The 20511-nt window shown below is 41.4% G+C and overlaps 1 protein-coding gene across 1 annotated transcript in view; it reads left to right on the top strand.

Annotated features, from left to right (window-relative positions):
* The window catches only part of MFSD2B (MFSD2 lysolipid transporter B, sphingolipid), a 29951-nt gene extending 12636 nt beyond the window's left edge, over window positions 1-17315 (top strand). The window contains exons 6-14 of the mRNA XM_072332938.1: window positions 2048-2226; window positions 6054-6144; window positions 6239-6360; window positions 7830-7913; window positions 8854-8934; window positions 13453-13562; window positions 14331-14474; window positions 16177-16353; window positions 17177-17315. Of these exons, the coding sequence (XP_072189039.1) occupies window positions 2048-2226; window positions 6054-6144; window positions 6239-6360; window positions 7830-7913; window positions 8854-8934; window positions 13453-13562; window positions 14331-14474; window positions 16177-16353; window positions 17177-17234 (1046 nt within the window). The 3' untranslated portion in view covers window positions 17235-17315. The remainder of the gene's footprint in view (window positions 1-2047; window positions 2227-6053; window positions 6145-6238; window positions 6361-7829; window positions 7914-8853; window positions 8935-13452; window positions 13563-14330; window positions 14475-16176; window positions 16354-17176) is intronic.
* Window positions 17316-20511: the final 3196 nt, after the last annotated feature.

Raw genomic sequence — 20511 nt, 5'->3', positions numbered from 1 at the left:
GTGCAAGGAAAATCTTTTCAAGGTTTCCTGTACAGACCATTAATCGCGTGTAAGAACAGTTCCTTCCCTTACTGTTCTCTTCAGCTCTGTTCTCATGCCTTCTTTATTATGTAACTGCTGTCTCTCGTGTCTGCCAGCATTAAGCAAGGTAAAGAGAAAAGAGTGCTGAAACATCACATGAAAGTTTTTTCTCTGTCACAACCTGTCCTTCAGTGGTGCTTTAGAATAGTTTCTGATTTCCTTTTTTATTGCATCTGTTCTTTCTTTGTGGCAAGATCCCTTTCAACAGTCAACGTAGTTGCTTGATTATATTGAAAACTAAGCCATAGAGGCACAGTGATACAGCCATAAGTCCTAAAATTTCACATCAGGAATTCTAAATGTATTCCTTGAGCAACACCACCCTTCTTCAGCCACGTGGAATAGTTGTAATTAGCATCATCATCGTCTCAAAAGAAAGCCACAGCTAGTAGTCAGAGGATAGGCCTAAACAGCAGGAGATTCCAGTTGTGTTATATTCTTTGGCAGTGGTTCTGTGTCCTGAGTCATCTGGCTGAAATTCTAACTAAATAAATCCACATACTTAGTATTTTCTGCTGTCTGTTTTTACCTGTTCGGAGGCTGTTACCCAAAGAAATGTGTTTTCCTACCTGCTAGTCCAATATAACGCCTCACAGGCGTGTGAAATTCTTGCTCATAAAGGCTGTTGAACTCCATGGGTGAGAGACATTTATAATGTCATTTTTCTGTTCAGAAAAGTGTTTCAACTTTCTAATGCACAGCTCTTCCACTAAGACAATTTTAGGGTGGTGCAATGAACCGTAATTTTGACTTCTCAAATGTTGGTGCTTTTGTTTGCATTTGTGGTAGTACAAATAGTATTTGTTTGTAGGCAAGTTTTCTTGGAATGGTTGTGACCACACGAGAATCATTTCATTTATTTAGTCTTTACAAGGCTTTACTTAAACACTCTTCTCTTACCTCTACTTGGGTTTCAGAAAGAATTAATTCTTGGTTCTAGACATTCTTGGACGCAGTCTGTTGTTCAGGCATTCGTCAACTGCTTAAAGAAAAGCAGCTGTAATATGAGGTGTGCTTTAGAAACACAAAAGGTTGGGACCAGAGGATCCACTACCCTCTACCGGAGACAAGCAGAACTGTTTATCATCAATTTTCCCCTGCTCCTCCTTGTAAATATATGGCAGAAATACTGGATTCCAAAGTTGCTTTAAGATAAATCCTACTTACACTCTGTGCAAATTAAAACTTGCTCCAGTATATAATCTGCTTCCTGGAGGATCTGCTTTGCTGTCTAAGGTGGAAAGTGATACGTTATAAATTCTGAGCACACAAGAGCTTTGAAATCTGCTTGTTTCTCGGCTCTTGGTACTTTTCAGTAAAGAAGTTTCATCTCAGTTGTATCTCTGTTGCCTGTAATAAATTGTCTGAGTTTTAGTGTATGATCCTATGATGCTGTTAAGAACAGCATCTGCTGTTTTCAAGAGCTTTACAGCAGTGTTATTTCCTACAGAAGCCTGAGGTAAGTATCATTTCATTTTACTGTTGTAGAAGCCCAGAGATCTGAGCAGATAAGTGGCTCGCAAAATGTTTCATGAAGTTACCGTCAAACCTGAGATGAAAAGTCTCATGTTATGGCTCCTAGTTGTGCTTTGGAAACGTGGCATTCAGTATTTAATTTGTAGTTCAGCTCTTGCCCATGAGATGAAATGTTTCTGTGTTATCCCCTTACAGCTCTTAATCCCAGCCATACTCGTCACACAGCCTGTGTGTAAAAGAAGCTTTTCCCGTAGAAGCTTCTAAAAGCTGATCAGAAAACCAGTTATAAAACTCTCTTTCACTGACACTATTCTACCACTGGCCTTCCAGTTCAGCTGCTCTTCATACTGCTTTTTTCTGTCTGATATATATGAAAGAAAATGGTATTGCTTTAATGTAGTTGCTCTTCAGTGAGGTACATGAGGATGCTTGTAAACAGTGGAGGAATCAGGTTCTCATCATCCACACACATTTGTGCTTCCTTCTTTAGGAATGACAATGGAAGTCCTCGGGACCTTGGTTGGAGCTGCACTTCAGGGGCAAATAGTTGCCAGCGCTCATCTCTCTCACCACTGCACTTTGAACCCCCCAGTAAACACCACCAGCCCTACCTACTCCTTGCACAACGCTCCTGGCTTTCCCGAGCCTTCAGACCCCTTGTCTCATCAAGTAAGTGTCTATGGAAGCATGCTAAAATCTCTTAGGGAGAGGAATGTGTTTTTTTCTGTAAGACCACATCATATTACCCAGCTGGATAAGCATGAACATGACTTCCTTGAAGCCAGCAGTGCTGGAGCTGAGGCAGTTCCCTTGTTGAAGAACAAGGCTACATATCTGTTGTATTTGCAGCCTGTACTCAGTGTGACAGCAGAATTATACTGAGGAGCTTTACTGATGATACTGACCTGTGAAGTAACTGGTAGGTAGGTAGCTACACTTTGTTTTCACTAGAGGCTGATCTACAGTTTAAAATAGAAGCTTAGTGAGAAAAAGAGGCCGTAGCAGAATCTTTCAGTTCAGCAACACTGCTTTCCAAAGCAGTAGTAGGCATCTGCTGTGAAGATTAATGGCTGGCACATGCAAGAAGCTGTAAATCCTAATTGGAATCCATATTCTTGTGAAAGTACAAAAGACAGTTGATAGTAAATGGTTGGTAACGGGGAATAAGCGGGAGCACTTCTCCATGAAGAAGCCTTCTTTGACCTCAGTTTAGTCTCAGGTGCACACTGCAAATCAGGATGTATGTATCTGTAGCCAGCGCTCTGCTTACTGTAGTTAAATCAAATCACTACTATTACCAGCAACAGAAAAATCACAGGCTAATGTGCATACCCTGGCACCAGCACAGGAAGGGGACTAACCGGTGCATCCCCCCCATCTCAGACACTGCTCTCTCCTGCTTCTCTTTTTGTTGGCACAGGCCATTGGATGTCTTCTCAGATGGCAAATTATTTGAGAAACTGACTGGGGAGATCTGGACCGCTTTTCTAAGTGGCAGTGCCATTTTATAGCTGATTAAAGTGTTTTTGAAGCTGCTCATTAGGTAACTCCTAGTGCATGTTTTAAAAAGACACAGAACACCATTATTTCTTCCCTTTTAGCTTCTAGTGGACAATGGCTTGCTGTAGAAAACTGCTGTGCTATTTCAGCTCTGTGAATTGTGGACTCAAGTAGCTTGAGGAGCTGTAGAGCAAGCTGAATTTCATTGCACAGCAGATTCCTTATCTGAATCTGCCCTATGCCATAATCACCAGCTTCCACTTTCAAATCTCCTAAATGGCTTTCAAGGAGAAAAAAAAAAAATACATGACTTTATTTTCTTTTGAACCACGTGTTCTTTCCTGTGCTTTTGGACGTAAAGGAGAGACAGAGGAGGAAGCTTCACAATGCAAGTAGCTTGCATTGTCTGAGCTAGTACAGGTTTGTAGGTGTAAGTAATCCTTTTAATCCAAGTATCTGCTAGCACTGAGAAACAATGCAGAAGCATTTGGGCAGGCAAATATTTTAGATCTGTTTCTTTTTCAGATCTGCAGAGGTAGGACTGTAAGGTTGCCTCTTAGTCTTTCTTTTTGCCCCAACTGTACAGGTTGAATAAAGATACCACCATTTCTAACAAATCTGTTGTTGGTTATGTTCTCCTTTTAACATTATTTCTACAGCTTTAGTGCTGCCCTAAAATACTGTGGGTTGGTTTTGTTCTATATATATATGTATATATAAATTTTCCCTCTATTCTGTGTGTCACCTTCTCAAGTCTTGTAGATGAGTAGTGTCCCATGGTTGAGAATGGTCTGGAATGTGGTGTCCAGCTGTTTTCTTTGGGAAAGGCTCTGTTCTCTCCTTGCTTTCTGCTGCCCTTTTCCCCCACAAAAAAAACCAAAACCCTCAGGTATAGCCATAGCCATAGAAGCCATAGTTTGAATAAACTGCTTTGGCAACTCGCCTCGCTTCCTACTACCCTGTTTTGTTAGGATACAAATTTTTGCCACTTGCATGACCTGACATCGGTTCCTTTGTATTATGGGAGCATGCCTGGCCACCAACACACGCAAGAGAACTGCTTTACATTGCACGACAGGGCACCTGTCTTTCATTTATGTGGTGCGCAAAGAACATGCACCCAACTAGATGACTGATATATACTGAATCTTGATTGTGTGAGTGATGGACAGTTGTTTATAAGTTAAGCAATGGATAGGGTCTATGAACATATATAAACATACATGTACATTTAGAAGCGGTGAAATCCTGATTATTTCTCTTAGAGTCATTCGGGAGAATGACCCTAATTTTATTTGTCACACAGACTGACTCTTAGTTGCTCAAGTGCACACCTCTTTTAAAGGCAGACCCTGTGAATGACTGAGGTTACTTTGCTTATTATTAATAAAGGGAGGTGAAAGAACTGGTTATTTTGCATCTTAGCTCTCCTGATGTCATTTCTATATCAAACTTCAAAATGGCTTAGTGGAGTGGGTCCTTCCCACTGCAAATCATGCATGGACAGTGATACAGGCTAACAAGTTTTGCTGAGGGTCAGAGAATCTTATTTGGCCCACCATGAAAATCCTTAATAGTTTGAATGAATAAGGCTTGACTTACACATAGTTAAGACTTAGGAAAGAAAGCATTTAGCTCAGTTGCTTCAAACAAACTTACAAATGAATAGATATGAAATACAGAATTCATAACGAATCCTTGTAAATATCCTTTTTAGCCCCTTCTGTCCTATCTAGGCTGCTTTTGAGGCTGAAATTACCTTAAGTGAATTTAAGTATCTGCACTACTGTATTCTGCAGTCTGTACAAACCATAGCCAGCAGTATAAATGTAATCTGTGGCTGTGTTATAGTTTTTGGCATCCAAAATATCTTTATCCCAAATAAAGAAACACAACACTGTTCTTTATTTCACCAAGTCCCTTTCTGAAATGTGAGTACCTTAACAAAAGTTGTCATCTAAAGCTTGTCTAAAGGAACGCTTGAAGACTGTCTAATTGAAACACTCAAGTGGTTCACCTCTCTGACTTTGCATCTACACTAAACGACTTCGTATCTGGGAGTACGTTCTTGTGATTGCATGCCTACTTACCATTTTGTTCCTAGATTTATAACCCTGGCATTTGCAACATGGTACCCATCATTCAGAATTCGGTTTTCCAATCAAGTAATCTTTGTGTCAAAAAGCTCTAAAACCAGCACTTGCTTTATCTTTCATAATATAGTAAAAAAAATAAATTATTACAGAAAACTAAAGCAAAATAAAATCGTAAAGCTTTATTCAAGAGTCAACCTCATCATGGTCAGAAACAATAGATACGGTTGGTGTGGGAGGTGTCCTTGGAGGGCTTTCTCGCCTGGATTAATAGAAAGCAAAGATTTCTGAATTTGCTTCAACATTTCACTACCTAACTGGGAAAACAAGCATGCAGGCTGCTCGGTTCTCAAACCAGCATCATTAAAGTGTGCTTTCTAAAATTCATTACAACCTAAAGTAAGGTTTTATTACTGTGATGTATATACGCAGTAACTGTAAGAGTTAGGTTTGCATCAGCTCAGAAGCCTTTCCCACCCAGAATGAAGATACAATTTTAGGTCTGCTTAGAAAGATCAACAAGATTGAAAATAAGATAAAAAAATACAAACATCCAGAATCATTCCATGAATGCTGTGTGCTTCTGACAGATGACTGTGTATGCCTATAGCTAGTCTCAACATAAGCATTTTCTTTTCATGTTCTTGTTGCCAGCACAGCAGACCTTTGTTCACACCTTCTTTTCCTCCCCCTCCTGGATTTATCCTTAAGTAGGAGTTATTTATAAATGAATTGCAGAAGTGAATGTTCTTCACAGAAGTAAAAGATAGACAGTTGGCACTATTTAGGTGGGCATTTCTTCACTTGCAGATGACTCACCAGAAAAAAAAAAAGACTGAAATTTTCATACTGATTTGTCACTCTCCTGTCACCATTTCAAATGTGTCCTTTTTCTTTCCGAAGGCTAAAGTCTACATGATTGCAGCAGGGGTTATAGGAGGTATATATCTTCTGGGAATTATCATTCTTTTCCTTGGAGTGAAGGAAAAAGACGGTAAGATATATTTAAACTTGTCTAGATTTGCTAATAATTATTTCCTAGTTGTCTCTGGAAAAGGTTGTTATTTTAAGTGTTCTGTTCCTCCTAGATCCTTATGCCTTGAGTTCAGACAGAGCAATTCCTTTTTGCAAGGGGCTTGGACTCACCATGAAGCACGGCCCGTATGTGAAACTTACAGCTTCATTTCTTCTCATCTCAGCAGCGGTTCAGGTAACTTCAGTCTCTAAGGCTGTATGTTGGCCTCACTCCAGTCTCAGCATGAGAGAGTCTGAAGCAGCTAAAATGCAAATAACCTTTGACTTGTGACTGGAGGTGATGATCAAGGGGGTGGTACCTTCCCCTAGAAACCAGCAGGGAACCAGAGCCTTCTTTTGGTGCCTGGGGTTCTGTGCTGCTGGAGATGGTTCATTCAAACGAGAAGGAAAACCAAAGTCCTGACCATTTAAAGATGGGTTTTTATTTTCTTTTTTTTTTTTCATAAAAGGTGAAGAAGTAGTTCCAGTGACCCAGATTGGGTCATTATATGTTATCCATCTACACTCTCCTGTGGTTTCAGTTGCTTAGAGAGTGTTTTTGCTCTTCTGTCTGATCTTTTGTGCCACTTTAAACCATTGCCCCCTTTCCTTTGCGTAGGTGACTGATCTCAGACAGTGGCTGAACTGGTTCTGGTAGAGAATTCTGTGATGGAAGGCATTAGGTTAGAGTTAGAAGATATTCAGAGGCAGGTGGTCTTACCTATTTCAGAGCTAGATAGAGCTGATTTTCAAATCAGGACCTGCAGTTGAATGTGACTCTCACAAAATGATGCAGTATGTCCTTCCACAGAGAGGAGATGTAGAAAAAAACATGAAGCCACTTGGTAAGAAACCTTTACTCCCTGAATTCCAGGGGTCTTTTAAAGGTTGTTACATGAGCTGTATTTGACTCAATAAATACATAGTTTTAACGCGAACCTGACGTTACGTACATATAAGTTGAAGTGGGCTTTATTTTAGCAAGCACACAATACCTGTGTTTTTGTCAGTCACGTGAACCACGGATCACAGTGTGTATCAGGAGAAAGGATAAAAACCAAGACACCAGTGCTGTGTTCACCAGCAGTCATGGTGAATTACGAAGTTCCTTGGGAAGTCTGTGTGCCAAAGAAGCACTGAAGTCTCCTGATGGCATGAATTTGGGCACAGTTAGTAAGGCTGTCCTTTACTTGGAGGCCCAAGTGTGAAAAATGAATGATAGGAGAAGCATTTTTGCTTACATCTGGGAGCTGCAGGCACCAAAAGCATCAGAGACAAGGAGGAGATGAATGATGGAAGTCTCTTTGGTCTAGATCCGTCCAGCACCCATTCAATCAGTATGGGTACAGCATGAATACAGGAGCCGTTCAGTCAGCCCCCATCCAGTGAACATTCTCCTAACCCAATCTTTAGATAGAACCCTCTCATGAGGCATTTTTATGCTCTGTTAGAATCATGGTTTTCCTCTTGCTTGCCCTGATATTATCAGTGTGTTACTCCAGTGATAACAGGAGAGTGACTGCTTTTTTAACTTGATGCAGGACTCCCAGATCCTACATTTGCTAAATCAGTCCCCATGTATGTTTGGCTAGTACAGGGGGTGATGTCTTTTTATCTTTTCCCTTCTTCCTTCTTTTGGTGGTGGTCACCAAATAACTCCAACAGCTGGAGCAGAGCAACTTCGTCCTATTCTGTACTCATGCAGCTGGTCTTCGCAATCACTTCCAGTATTTGGTGGTGACCATCTTGGTGAGTTGGGGTTTTATTTATATTTTTATCTGCTAGTTCAATCTCGCTGTTTTTTGGCACAAATTATAAAAGATAAGAAGATTTTTATGTATAGACTGAGCTGGGGCATATACTCTGAGCATACTTCCAGATAAATGTAAATTGCCATTCAGCTTTCTTCCTGTACTGAGGGATAAGGCTTAATTGAATTATCATGCATCAGGTTCAAATCACGAGGTAAAAGACATCAGGACAGAGTACAAGTATTTGCAGTATGCTTGGGCTTTAATGATTGTGTGGCTTTAACTGCAGTGGCTTAGAATCATAGAATCATAGAATTACTCAGGTTGGAAAAGACCTTGAAGATCATCAAGTCCAACCGCAGCCTAACCAGTAGCCTATCTCTTAAAAAACAACCACAAAACAATATCAGAACAACAACACACCTGCTAAATCATATCCCTGAGTACCACATCCAAACGGCTCTTAAACACATCCAGGGATGGCAATTCAACCACCTCCCTGGGGAGCCCATTCCAGTACCTAACCACCCTTTCTGTAAAGAAGTTCTTTCTAAAATCCAACCTAAACTTGCCCTGGCGCAACTTGAGGCCATTTCCCCTCGTCCTGTCACATGTCACTAGTGAGAAGAGACCTTACATTAGGATTAGGATTAGGCTTACATTAGGAAAAGGAAAGTTAGATACCGTATTTTGATATTTGTCTATTTTATGTAGATATTTATCTATCTATAAATCTAGATATTTATCTATCTCGCATCGTTTTCATTTGTAACATATTAGAGTGAACCAGACAACCTGGAGAGTGACAGGGAGCAATCTGCAAGTTAGCAGATCATCATGTACTATACAAAATGATACTGGTGAACTCTACAGCCAATGAAGACAGTGAAGCCTATGAAGTAGCAATAAGCGCAGCACTGATTTTCTGTTAATTGTAGGTATCAGCAGCTGTGAGCATTCCCTTCTGGCAGAAGTTTCTGCAGCGATTTGGCAAGAAGTGTGCAGCATGTGGGATTTCGGTAAGCAAATCCTTGGAGAAAAGAAAAGAATCTTGTGCTCGTTTACTGTGACAAGTGGAGCCATTGCAGGAATTATTTCACGTGTTTATCACCTCAAGGTCCAAGAAATTTGCTCAGTTTTAAAGGTTACACAAAAATTTTAGATAGATTCCATGTTTTCAAGAGAAACCTTTAAGAAACGAATGGATGCTGAAGGAAATCTCGGAATATTCTTATAATTACTGTTGTTAAGAATCTGCACAAGCTCTGCATTTCACTGCTCCCAGAAGTGAGCACAAATGATGTTTAATGAATTCAGATCCATTTTGACTCAAGTTGGCAGGCTATCCGTTCAAGTAATATGTTCTACGAGGTTAGTTTTGTCTACGATGCTCAGCTGAATGCATTTTTAATGCAGTCACAAAGGAAGAAACACAAGTCTATTCCTCATCCTATTCTAGAAGCCTAAGCAGGAAGGGGTGCCCACATCCCTGTGACTGGGAATGGACAGTTATTAGTGAAGTAATGGAAATTACCTGACCTGCTGGAGAAAAGAAGCCTAGTTTTACTCTGACACAGCTCTACAAAGCCACCTCAGGGAGCCTGCCCTCATCTCTGATGGATTATTTTAAATCCTTCACTTAGTGAGGACAGTAGCAATTTTCTGTCATCATCCTCAGTGAATCACTGTATAGGCTTGTTACTCCCCATTTTCCCCTGTTTACCTTCAATTACTTATGAAAGAGGAAAAAGAAAAGAAATTGTCTGTCTTGTGTACTACAGAGTGTGAAGACTTGAAAAATCCAGCCTGAAGTTATATGTCAAGTCTGAACAAAGTCAGAAAGTTTAGGTCCGGTGACAAAAAATGAATATAACTGAATAGTTATCATTTTATGCAATTACAGCCTGTGTGTTAGAATGACTTTCAAGGAATCAGAAGTAACTTTAAAACCACTATTCCAAATATGCGGAATGGTTACGTGTCTTGAAGTAAACATCTGGAACCCAAGTCCCATCCCCATTAATTTTTAACATTAGAGTGAAAATAATTGCTAAAAGCAGTATTGGACCACTGGGTGGATCAGGGCATGAAGATTCCCTTCTTAGGAAAACCCCTGCGTATATTTGGCTATGAAAAATGCTTTCTTCAACCAACTTGGCTATATAAATTCAGTTTAACATAACTGGAAAGCCTGTTGACAACTCTGCAAACATGGTTTAACTTAATTTTACAGTTGAATTGCTTGACTGTGTTATGATCCAACCAGGGGCTGGACTGAAAAAAGCCACATCTCCCTTTCACCTTGTAGATATTTCTCAGGGGACTGTGAATGCTTTCTGTGTGTTCGGTGATGGATGTTATGTCTGGCAGTGCATCACAGGAGCTTCCTATAGTACCACCCTGTGTGATCTGTACAACTATTCTGTTCTCTCTCACTGTGAAGAGAAATCACATTATTCAAAGCTCCTGTGTTTGTCACTCAGGAATGTTCTTCTGGAAGGGAAGGTGATGGGAGAAAAGCTTTTCCTCCAAAATCTTGCTCAGCTTTCGGGGTGTAATTTGACTATAAGCTTCCAGAAAAAAAGAAGAATTAGAGTTTCTCTGGAGTCATTTTTTTCTGTGAAAGCAGTTCTGTGTTGAAGGGACCCCTGAAGGAGTATAGAAGGCAGGGTAGGTAGATGGGCAACAGGAATCTTGGCTTCCCACTACTGGTATTGTTCTCTTTTCAGTTGTTCCCCAGATGACCAGCCATTTGTGTACTGACTAGAAGTTCAGAGACTAGATCCCTTTAAATATAGGGTCATATCCAAACGAGATTCTCCATGCTCAGGTTGGTGCACAGACTAGAAATGTCACACTGCAGTTTATTGGCTTCTGCTTCCATATGCTTTGTATAATTTAGACAGTTAGGGACAAACATTGAGTTTACAATCATTAAGTCCTGGTGGCTGGAAGGAGGATTTTCATGAAGAATTTTGCACGTGGCAGCTGTTGAATCATGGATTTGGCAAGATGTCTATTAGAAGACATCTCTTTCTCTTGTATTTGAGTAGTAAAGATTCTTGGAGATGCTGTGTATGTGCAGATAATGTGTTTCTCTTTTTTAAGGCCTAAGTTTGCTTAACAATAAATGTCACAGATCTGCCTTCCGTCTTAGCTAACATTTGCTTTTCACAGAGTCATACAGTATCCTGAGTTGGAAGGGACACATAGGGTTCATTGAGTCCAACTCCTGGCCCTACAGAGGAACAGCCAGAATTCAAACCCTCTGTCTGAGAACACTGTCAAAATGCTTCTTGAACTCCAGCTGGCTTGTGGCCATGACCATTGCTCTGGAAAGCCCGTTCCAGTGCCCAAACACCCTCAGACAAAGAACCTTTTCCTAACACATAACCAGGCCCTCTCCTTAATCCATACCTAGAGTCTGTCAGTCATGTCATCATGAGCTCCATACAGTCTGACTCCCCAGTAACATACAGTGCTACCCCTACCACACGTGCCTTGCCTGTCACTTCTAAAGATCCCATAACCATCTGTTGTAACCACCAGTCTCAGGGCTCTTCCCACTAAGCCTCATCTGTGCCAGTGTCTCCATAGCTCTGATTCAAGCCAAAGCTTTTACCTCTTTTTGCTTATTCTTCATGCTGCATGCACTGGAGTTGAAACATTTCAAACATGCTACTATGTACCTACTATCTTATGGAAAGAAATGAAGGAAATTGTTACTACCCTGTTCCCTGTTAGCTGTGGGATCCCATAGCTTATCACCAGTGAGCCTGATTATTTTCCTTTCCCCTTCAAACCTAGTTTAAAGCTCTTTGAGAAAGGTGTAGCCCATCAGGTACCAATCACTATAATGCCATGTAGACCAGAACATGATCAAAAAACCCCAACATTTTGCCAGTGACACCAACCTTCATAAGCTGATCTGCCTTATTCTTCCAGTATCGTTCCCTATACCTGAAAGAGCAGAGGGAAATATTGCATGTACTTGCATGATCCCTTAACCAATCATCTCAACGCCCTAAAGTCTCTTAATGGATTCTTCGTTGCACCCTCATCACTGCCTACATGAAACAGTAATGATGGATAATAATTTGGGGGCCATACTAGACTGAATTTACTGTACAAACTTTAACCCAGCAGCAATCTTCCCTAAGCAGAGGGATGCCAGACTGACTTTCTGAGCACTCTGTATCTCTGGGTTTTGGAGGACTTTGTAAAAAAAAAACAAGAAAATTAATTTTAATCCACAAATTTCTTTGGTCTTTCATTTCACCAAACACATCCCTGTCTGAATGCCGTCCATCAGCACTGTTCAGCATGGAAGCACGCTTCTGTGTGAAGCCTCACTGCAGCTTTTCCTGCTCTGCCCTTCATCGTCTGCTGCTGCACAGATCAGCATCACCTTCCACATCCCAGAGGGGTCCCCTGCCATTGTGCTGCCAGCAAATGGATGGAAGATGCTTGTTAACTGTGGGATATTGTTTATGACTCAGTGCTGCGGGTAGGGAACAGGGAGCCAATAGCAGAGTATTATTTGCTTTACAAATAAGAAGGAAGAAGACACTCTGGCTGTTCATTGCAGCAGGAATAGTACCCTCACAATGGCACTAGCATTGCATGAGTGAAACTCCAGGGCATTGCAGCCTCAGTCCTATGGGTTGTTCTTCTCTTCCAATAGAAAATTACCATTATAATGATTATTATTATTGATCCAGGATTTTGTTTAAGTGCTTTGGTTTCTGAGCGGGGCCCCATGTGGAGCGTAAGCCTGTCATGAAATCGCTTATTGGCAACATAAAATCTTGTATTGCTGGAGTGCTCTCTTGTGGTGAAATAACGATTTTGCCACAACACTGGGCTGTCTGTGCTGGGAACGTGCTGTCAGGAAAGGTTGTTTTCTGCCTCCTTAGGATAGGAGAAAATGCTTTAGATGGGAAACGCATTTAAAACATAAACGTAATGGATTAGACTCCAGGACTCCTAGAATCACTTATCATATGGAACTGTAAATAGCAGTGCTTAAGGGAATCACTCCCTGAGAAAGCTCTTCTCATACCCTCAGTTCCCTAGCTGTGACTATAGGAGATTGAAATGCTTTATATTAAACTAATCCCCTATCATTAAAAAGCCCTGTAGATAAGCCCGTGGTTCTGGGTTCTACATGTGCTGCGCCTGTGGTTCACAGGCAGGGGAGATGGAGCATGTGATGGATATGTGACAGCTGGGCTGTGTACATTCAATCAGCATTTAAAACAGCGGATTTTCAGTCCTGTAAGCCCACTGCCTCAAGCTGAAGTTGAAGAAATCTGGTGGTTTAAAGTACTGCCATAAAAAGAGTCCTGAGCAGCCCAAATTAGTTTAATTGGAGTAACCTTAGTGACTTGTGCCATTTCACCATAATACTGAAGCATAAGTCTTTGCTCTATAGGATGTATCATTTCACAAGACGATCTTTTATTTTGAAAGAATATTTATATACCACTAAGTAGCGCGTACTGTAAGTGATGTGCGCTGTTTTCCTTCTTCCTCAGTGGATGATTCCTTTTGCAGTCATGCTGGTGACCATTCCAAACCCAATCCTGGCTTACTTCGTGGCCTTTGTCTCCGGTCTGAGCATTGCAGCATCTCTGCTGTTGCCATGGTAGGAAAATTTTACATCTGAGGTGGAGAAGGGTTGTATGTCTATTTGTATAAGTGTGCTGGGTGGAATTTGCCTCTGAAAGAGACATAGTCTGGCAAGAGTCCCTTCCAGTAATTTGTATTAGCTTTTATAATAAAGGCTGTTTGTAATTGTGCTGTTGTTAATGGATTATGCCTGTATTGTAACTGTAGCTGCTCTTTGTACTTAAAAGTATCCACATTAATCGTTAGCCTAAGTAGTTGTTGAAGTTGTGAGAACAGAAAATCAGTTGCTTAGGTCTGGTTTCTAATAGAACTACAATAATGGCGAAGTTGGATGTTGTACTCAAATTAATGCTTGAGCAATTAAGTAGCAAAGAAAGTCAAGCAGTGTATTTCTCTTGAGCAATCCTACGTTACGAATTAAATACCACAACAACATGGATAAAAGAAACTGCGATGTGAAGGTTGTTGGTTCTAGGACTGAAAATATGCGGGGAGAATGGGAGATTTCTTTTCCATGTGGAATAATTATTGTTCAGGTCAAGTCGACCAGAAAGCAAGACCACTGTTGAGAGTTGTGTTCCACTTCTCATCTGGACAGTTCCCTGAAAACTCTGAAACTCCGAAGGATCATGTAATATAATATGTAATGTAATATAATATGTAATGTAATATATGCTGTCAGGCTACAAATGCCTTTCTGCACAGAAGATCACGAGCCTTTTATTACAACAGCAAATGGTGAAATATACTGGAAAGTTGAGTTTTACTCTTATATTGCTTCTAGGTCAATGCTGCCTGATGTTGTTGATAACTTTCGCCTGCAGAATCCTCACAGGAAAGGACATGAAACCATTTTCTATTCTTCTTATGTTTTCTTTACCAAGATGTCAGCGGGAATTGGCCTGGGAATTTCTGCAGCTTGCCTGGAGTAAGTAACACTGTGTTTTCATTTAGTGGATCTACTCTGTAAGTGCTCTGCCTTTACCCTATGGAGTTAATTGCCTTTTGCCCTGAGTCGGAAAGTGCCAGCAGCTCTAGTTGACTGACCACTAAAGAGGGGATTGTTATCACTGAGGCCAGGCCGCTGAGCATTCAGCCACTTGCCCTAGAAAATTTCAGTTCAGAAAGTCCTGACTTGCCTTTAGACATTACATTTTTCAAACTCTCTGTCATGGTTTTGTAAATTGTAGTGTTTTACATGAATAAAGAACTGAATATGAAAGCTCAGCGGATGAAGGTCTCCCATGAGAGATACACCTCTTCTGAGCAATCCCTGTTGTATCTGGGTTAGTCTACATGAATGAGTTTGTAAGTCTCTGCGCACACTGCAGTGCTTTTAGGGAGCCTAAAGGCCTGTTCTGCATGAAAGGATCCCAAATTCCTGCATGGTTTTAGGGAACTGAATGCAGAACAGAGTCAGGAACCGAGATTTTCTCACAGCTCTGCTCATAACCTAACTGATATCAGCCTGGAAGATGCTTTCTGTTCTCCTCCCAGCACCTGCCTTGCATGTTCTGATTAGAAGGCCACACTGGGAAAGTTGCCTGACACCTGCCCTACATTTGTACATGACCCAGGTTCCAGATGAACAGCACACAACCGTGCAATGAACACTTAGAAGTGAACTTGTCTGAATTGTTATTTAGCTTTTGGGCTCCGGGTCAGGTTTTGGTAACCAGACTACTTTGCTTCAGGGCCTGCAGTCAAAACTGTTAAATAACAGCCAGTGCTTTGGCCTAGGAGCTTTAGACCCTTACAACTAACACCCTCATTTGAAAACCAAAGAGCCAAAATGACAGGAGGAAGGCTGGGTGAGGCCTACAGCATGAGCTGTTCATGGCTGTTCACTTAGCAAGCTTGTTTTGTGAGGGATGCCACAATGCCTCCCCTCCTCAAAAAAAGGGGGGATAAAAAATAAAAGGAAAAAAGGAAAATAATAATAATTTTAAAAAAGACCCTGAAACCAAATCTGCTTGATTTTACTATTTAGGAAGAGTTTAAAACAAGCAATTTAGCTGTTTACCAATGAGGTCTTTGATGATTCCATTCCAGTTAGCTCCCAGCAGTTTGCCAAGGCAGATGTTTGTGAGAGAACGCAGGTGAATATTATGAGGAATACAAACTCATTCCGCAGGCTGGGAATGGGAACTTCAGTAGATCAGCTCTTATGGGGCTGCATGAGAGCTCTGTATCAACACAGTGTAAATGTGTACCTAACTCTCAGCACTTGAGTAAATTTGTCTGTGTTGAACAGCGTGCTTAAGTATGTGTTTAAATTAAGGTTATGAATTGCTGCTGAAATTGGTAGGATTATTTGCATTTTTTAAAGCTGAGGCTAAATACTTCACTGAATATTTATAGGAGTCACAGATCAGACCAATTTCTTTGCCTGGGATTCCAGCCTCCTCTTAGTAGTTAAATGTTACAGTACGATAATGAGAAAATACAGAGATAAGGTAGCTATATGAAAAGGCAGAAAGATGAGATCTGAAAAACAAGATATAAAACGTGTAGGGAAGGAGAGGAAAGAGCATAGGCAGAAAGGAGTGATCCAAACAGGAGACTTTCAGATGAACAAGAGCCTATAAGTTTTGGACATCTGCACACCACTGTAATTTCCATTGGTTTAGGTTTACTGGGTACAAGCCAGGAATATGCAGACAATCCAAGGACGTGATCCTCACTCTGAAAATCCTCATTGGAGCAGTTCCTGCTGTCCTCATCCTCGTAGGTTTATTTATACTTCTCTTCTACCCAATCACTGAAGAAAGCCGGAAAGAAACAAAGCTCGCACTTGAGGTGTTAAGGTAGGTTTGAACTAGCAGCGACATCATTACAGCAGTCATACTGGGGAAAAACAACCAGCTATCAGCACATACATTTATATTCCTCAGAACAAAACAGAACAACATTCTCTCCGTTGAATTATTAACTGAATGATACCATTACATGCTCCACTACCTTATTTTTGTAGCATTGTGCTGGCTGTTTAGAGGAACACTTGCCAGATATATATCAGCTGCTAGGTTTTACTTCTTTGGGGTGGCACACAGAGCGCTGTTATTGCACAGTGTTTCAGTGCACACATGAAGAATCTCTCAGATACGTTAAATTAACCGAAGAAAATGTGAATGGTTGCAATTTTCTTACATATGGAAGAAAATAGGGTTATTGACAGCATTCATGGTGTTTATGGTGTGTAAGAAATATAGAAATTGTTCAGGGGAGCAAGCAGACAAGATCATGGGAAAAAAAGAAAGGACAACTTTGAGCACTCTTTCCCTTTTTTCCTTGTCCCTGACCCTTCATCCCCTTCTTTCTTCTCTATTCCTCTATAAAGAAAATCTTGCCTAGCTCAAAATCATCCATCTCTGTTAAATGAAAGCCTCGTAGATTGAGGGCGTGCATAAAAGCAGTCTATCCTACAAGACTGATGGATTAAATTCCAAAGCATTTTCTTACACCCCCAACCTAAAACATCACCCACCCCTCCGCATACACACAACAGTCACTGTCCATAACAAGCACATCTTGATGGTGGTTCTAAGTTGTATTAATTGTTTGAGACTGCCAAACTGTGGCCTATCTAGTTAACAACAGAAGCCGTATCATTTGTCCTGCTTTTAACAGAAGGAGCCATCAAAGCACAGAGAATCTGGATGACCACAAAGAGGACACCTCACTCTGAACGTTCTGAATACGGAGTCTTCCTAAACTCAATTTCACATCCCACACACAAACTCTGTGAGAGTCTCCTGGGTCATTTCCATGCTCCCATATTGTCAGAAGGAATAAATAATAATTCTGATATTCAGTAATGAAATCGAGAGAGGGAAATCACTATGCAAAAAGTAGGTATAATTCTATGAGCTGTTCTAAAAGAGACATTGCAACCGTTCAGGAATGCAAGCTATTGGAGATTTGGGGTTGGTTGTTTCTTTGTTTTTCAGTGATAACATAAAGCTGCCATCTTTTTGCAGCAGGATGGTCTATGAACTCGTAGGCAAAGGGAACAGCACGTACATTTGGTGTACTACCCACATTTTAACATCCGATATCTATCAGCCTCAGAGGCTGGGGTGGTTTCTGAACCTATAAGCCCAATCTCTACCTCTAAACTGCACACCAGTGTGTTCAGTGAAAGCACTTTGGAATCCCGATGTTTGCCATAGACATCCAGGTTTTCATCATCCATTTTGTCATCCATACAAAATATCATGGCATGGCTGCTTATCTCTGCTTGCACACGGTGTTTATAATAACAGGGCTATGCCTGACTGGTGATTCTTTTCAGTTAGAGATCTCATCATGCTTTAGATACATTATCAGAAACCTCATTTCTACTATAGATTCACACGCCAAACATGTTTTGTTGATAAAAGGTGCAACTAATGGCTGGTGCTTTGTGGGGTAGTTAAGTTCAGGCCTTGTCATTTGGGGCTTGAAAGACAGACACCTCCAATCTCAGGCTAAAATGACTGGACTCTAAAGGAAGATATCTGAATTTGGAGGGGAGAGCGATGAACCCAAGAGCTGAAGGCTTGTTCTCATAAAGAAACCAGCACAGTGCAAGACAAGGAACAAATTTACAGGCCACTGTCTGCACCATGAACATATGGAAAGGTGCCTTAATTCTGTACTGGAAGTGCCTTTGGATGAGCAGCACACCATGTTGGGAGGTGTCACTGGGGACAGTGATCATAACGAGTTTGCTCAGGGTCATCTGGGAAGGCAAATCATGGTCCTGGGACTGAAAACTGGGAAAGACGCTGTGAAATAAAAACAGCACATCCACAGAGTGTCTCGTAAAGTTTAAGATGGAACCCTAAACCTTTTCAGCCAAGTCTGAGAGCTAATGAACTGTCCTAATTTGGTGAAGTGCTTCATTACAAGTGAGCCTTTAAGTGCGTGTGGGTAAGAGTGAATGATGTTTAAGACTTGTATTGAACCAACACCTGGGGATGGGTTTTTTTTAGGCTGCAGCTTCTGAACAAACCAAGATTTGCATTGCCTGGGGCGTATGTGTTCACAACAATAAAAACCATAAGTCTGTTTACAGTTTGCAGTCTAATAGAATTTGAAGTACAAGTTCACTTGATTTTGTAGTGGGTAAATGATGTAGTGTTATTACAGAGCTCCTAAACAACATAGAAAACAATGTGTGGGGTTTGATTTGTTCTGTAACATTTGTGTCTGTCTGAATGGTCTCCTTTAAAAACATTCAGAAGTCCCAGTAAGTCTCTATTCACTTTAATGGGTTTTGCTTTCAGCTGCTATGAATCTGTAGCTACAAGGTAAAGATTTCACATCAGTTACTTAAGCCAATATCTTGGTGTGATGGACAGAATTCCCACCTACGTACAAACTGTTCCAATTAATGGATTTACACAAATAGAGGGAGAAAAGGACAAGAGAATTAACTGTCCTTGGGTAGTCCTCTGTAATGCAGATTATACCCATTCCTGGTCCTTGCGTGATATAAGCTAACGACCACCCAAACCTTCTAGACTGGCCTGGTTGCTGCTATAGTCAGTAGCAGAGCTTGTCACACGACACCTCTTCCATTTTCATCCGCTTTGTATTTTCTGCTTAAAAAACGATGCTGAAAACTTCCAGCTGGAGCATTGCTGCTGGCAGTCGGTCTCCCTGCAGGTTGCAGCCGAGTGTGCAGACAAGTTGCTGTTCCCTGTCACTGTCAGGGAGAGTTGCTGCTGGCAATGCCACCAGCCGTGCCGTGTTGTCCTGTCTGCCCCTGGGCTTGCGGGCTGTTGTAGCTTAGGGGGATTAGATCCTTTGTGCTGAGTCCCCCACTTCAATAGGTGACATCGGACATCTGTCCCTGGGCACCTCCTTAGGTTTCAGGTCACCGGGTTTTCAAGAGGGGCTCTTGCAGATTTGAGAGCTAATTCCTTATGTCACTTCTGCACCTCAGCATAATCGCTGCGAGGGTCAATCCCTGCCGCATCCTCTGGTTTCTTTTCACCTTCTGTATTTCAAGTAAAATCCTCAAAAGCGGACAGAGCTCAACTCTGCTTTTCTGGGTCCACGGATCGTTGCCAAATAGAACCTGTTCGTCTCCTTTCCTACTTGCCTTTCTGGGTCACAGATAAAAACCTCAAAACTAAACCGGTCATCTCCGTCAGAGGAGGAATTTCCTTGAGAGAAATCTAACGCCCTCTAAGACCTGGTGTGTTTTTTGGCAAACCCTTTGAAAACAAGCAAAGAAAGCAAGGACATTCCACGTCTCATGCGATAGGGCGCAGCAAGTAGCACTTCTGTGTACACCAGTCAACCACGTATCTTGTATGATTTTCCCATCGCTGCTTAAAAAATAGGAAAAACAGCCTCCAAGAGCTACAGCAGGAGCTTTCCCTTCAGAAAGCCGCTCACCTCACTGATGGAAAGGTCACCTGGATCCATACAGCTGACAGGTGGGTGAGTTTCTGTTGGCTTGTAATTTCTTCCTGAGATCCCAGGTTCCTTGCGCTGCTCAGAGTGTCTTTTTTTCCACCTTAACTCCCTGTAAGACCGTGGTTCAAATACTAGCAAGAAAGCTGAGTAGTATGGTTATAAAAACGAGTTTATGTTATAGGTTTAAGATATGAAATTAGATAGCTTTCACATCATTAAGCACCAAATCTGCTGCATAAACACGCGCTAACTCACTGCGAGGCTTCATTTCAAAGACAGAGAAGCAGCACATGCCTCAGCCCTTCAGGTGGAGGAGGTGACTTTTCTGGTTTGCACCTGAGATCTTGCAGCCTCTGGAAACACAACCTGGAGCCAGAGCACTCTGCAGGAAAGGTGGGTCCCAGAGAAATATCAGAGTTCATAGAGCAGTGTCTGTAACCCCAGCTGGAGAGCAGCAGTGCCGTTGGATGGCAGGGAAACGTGTCTTTTCTAAAGGCGTAGAAGTAAGATTTAGGTCTTCAGGAAGTTCTTGCCTGGCTTTCTCTTTTCAGTAC

The sequence above is a fragment of the Excalfactoria chinensis genome, chromosome 3 (genome assembly GCF_039878825.1).
Source record: "Excalfactoria chinensis isolate bCotChi1 chromosome 3, bCotChi1.hap2, whole genome shotgun sequence".
NCBI lineage: Eukaryota > Metazoa > Chordata > Aves > Galliformes > Phasianidae > Excalfactoria > Excalfactoria chinensis.
The sequence above is the reverse complement of the archived record's forward strand: the minus strand, read 5'-3'. Positions and strand labels throughout refer to the sequence as shown.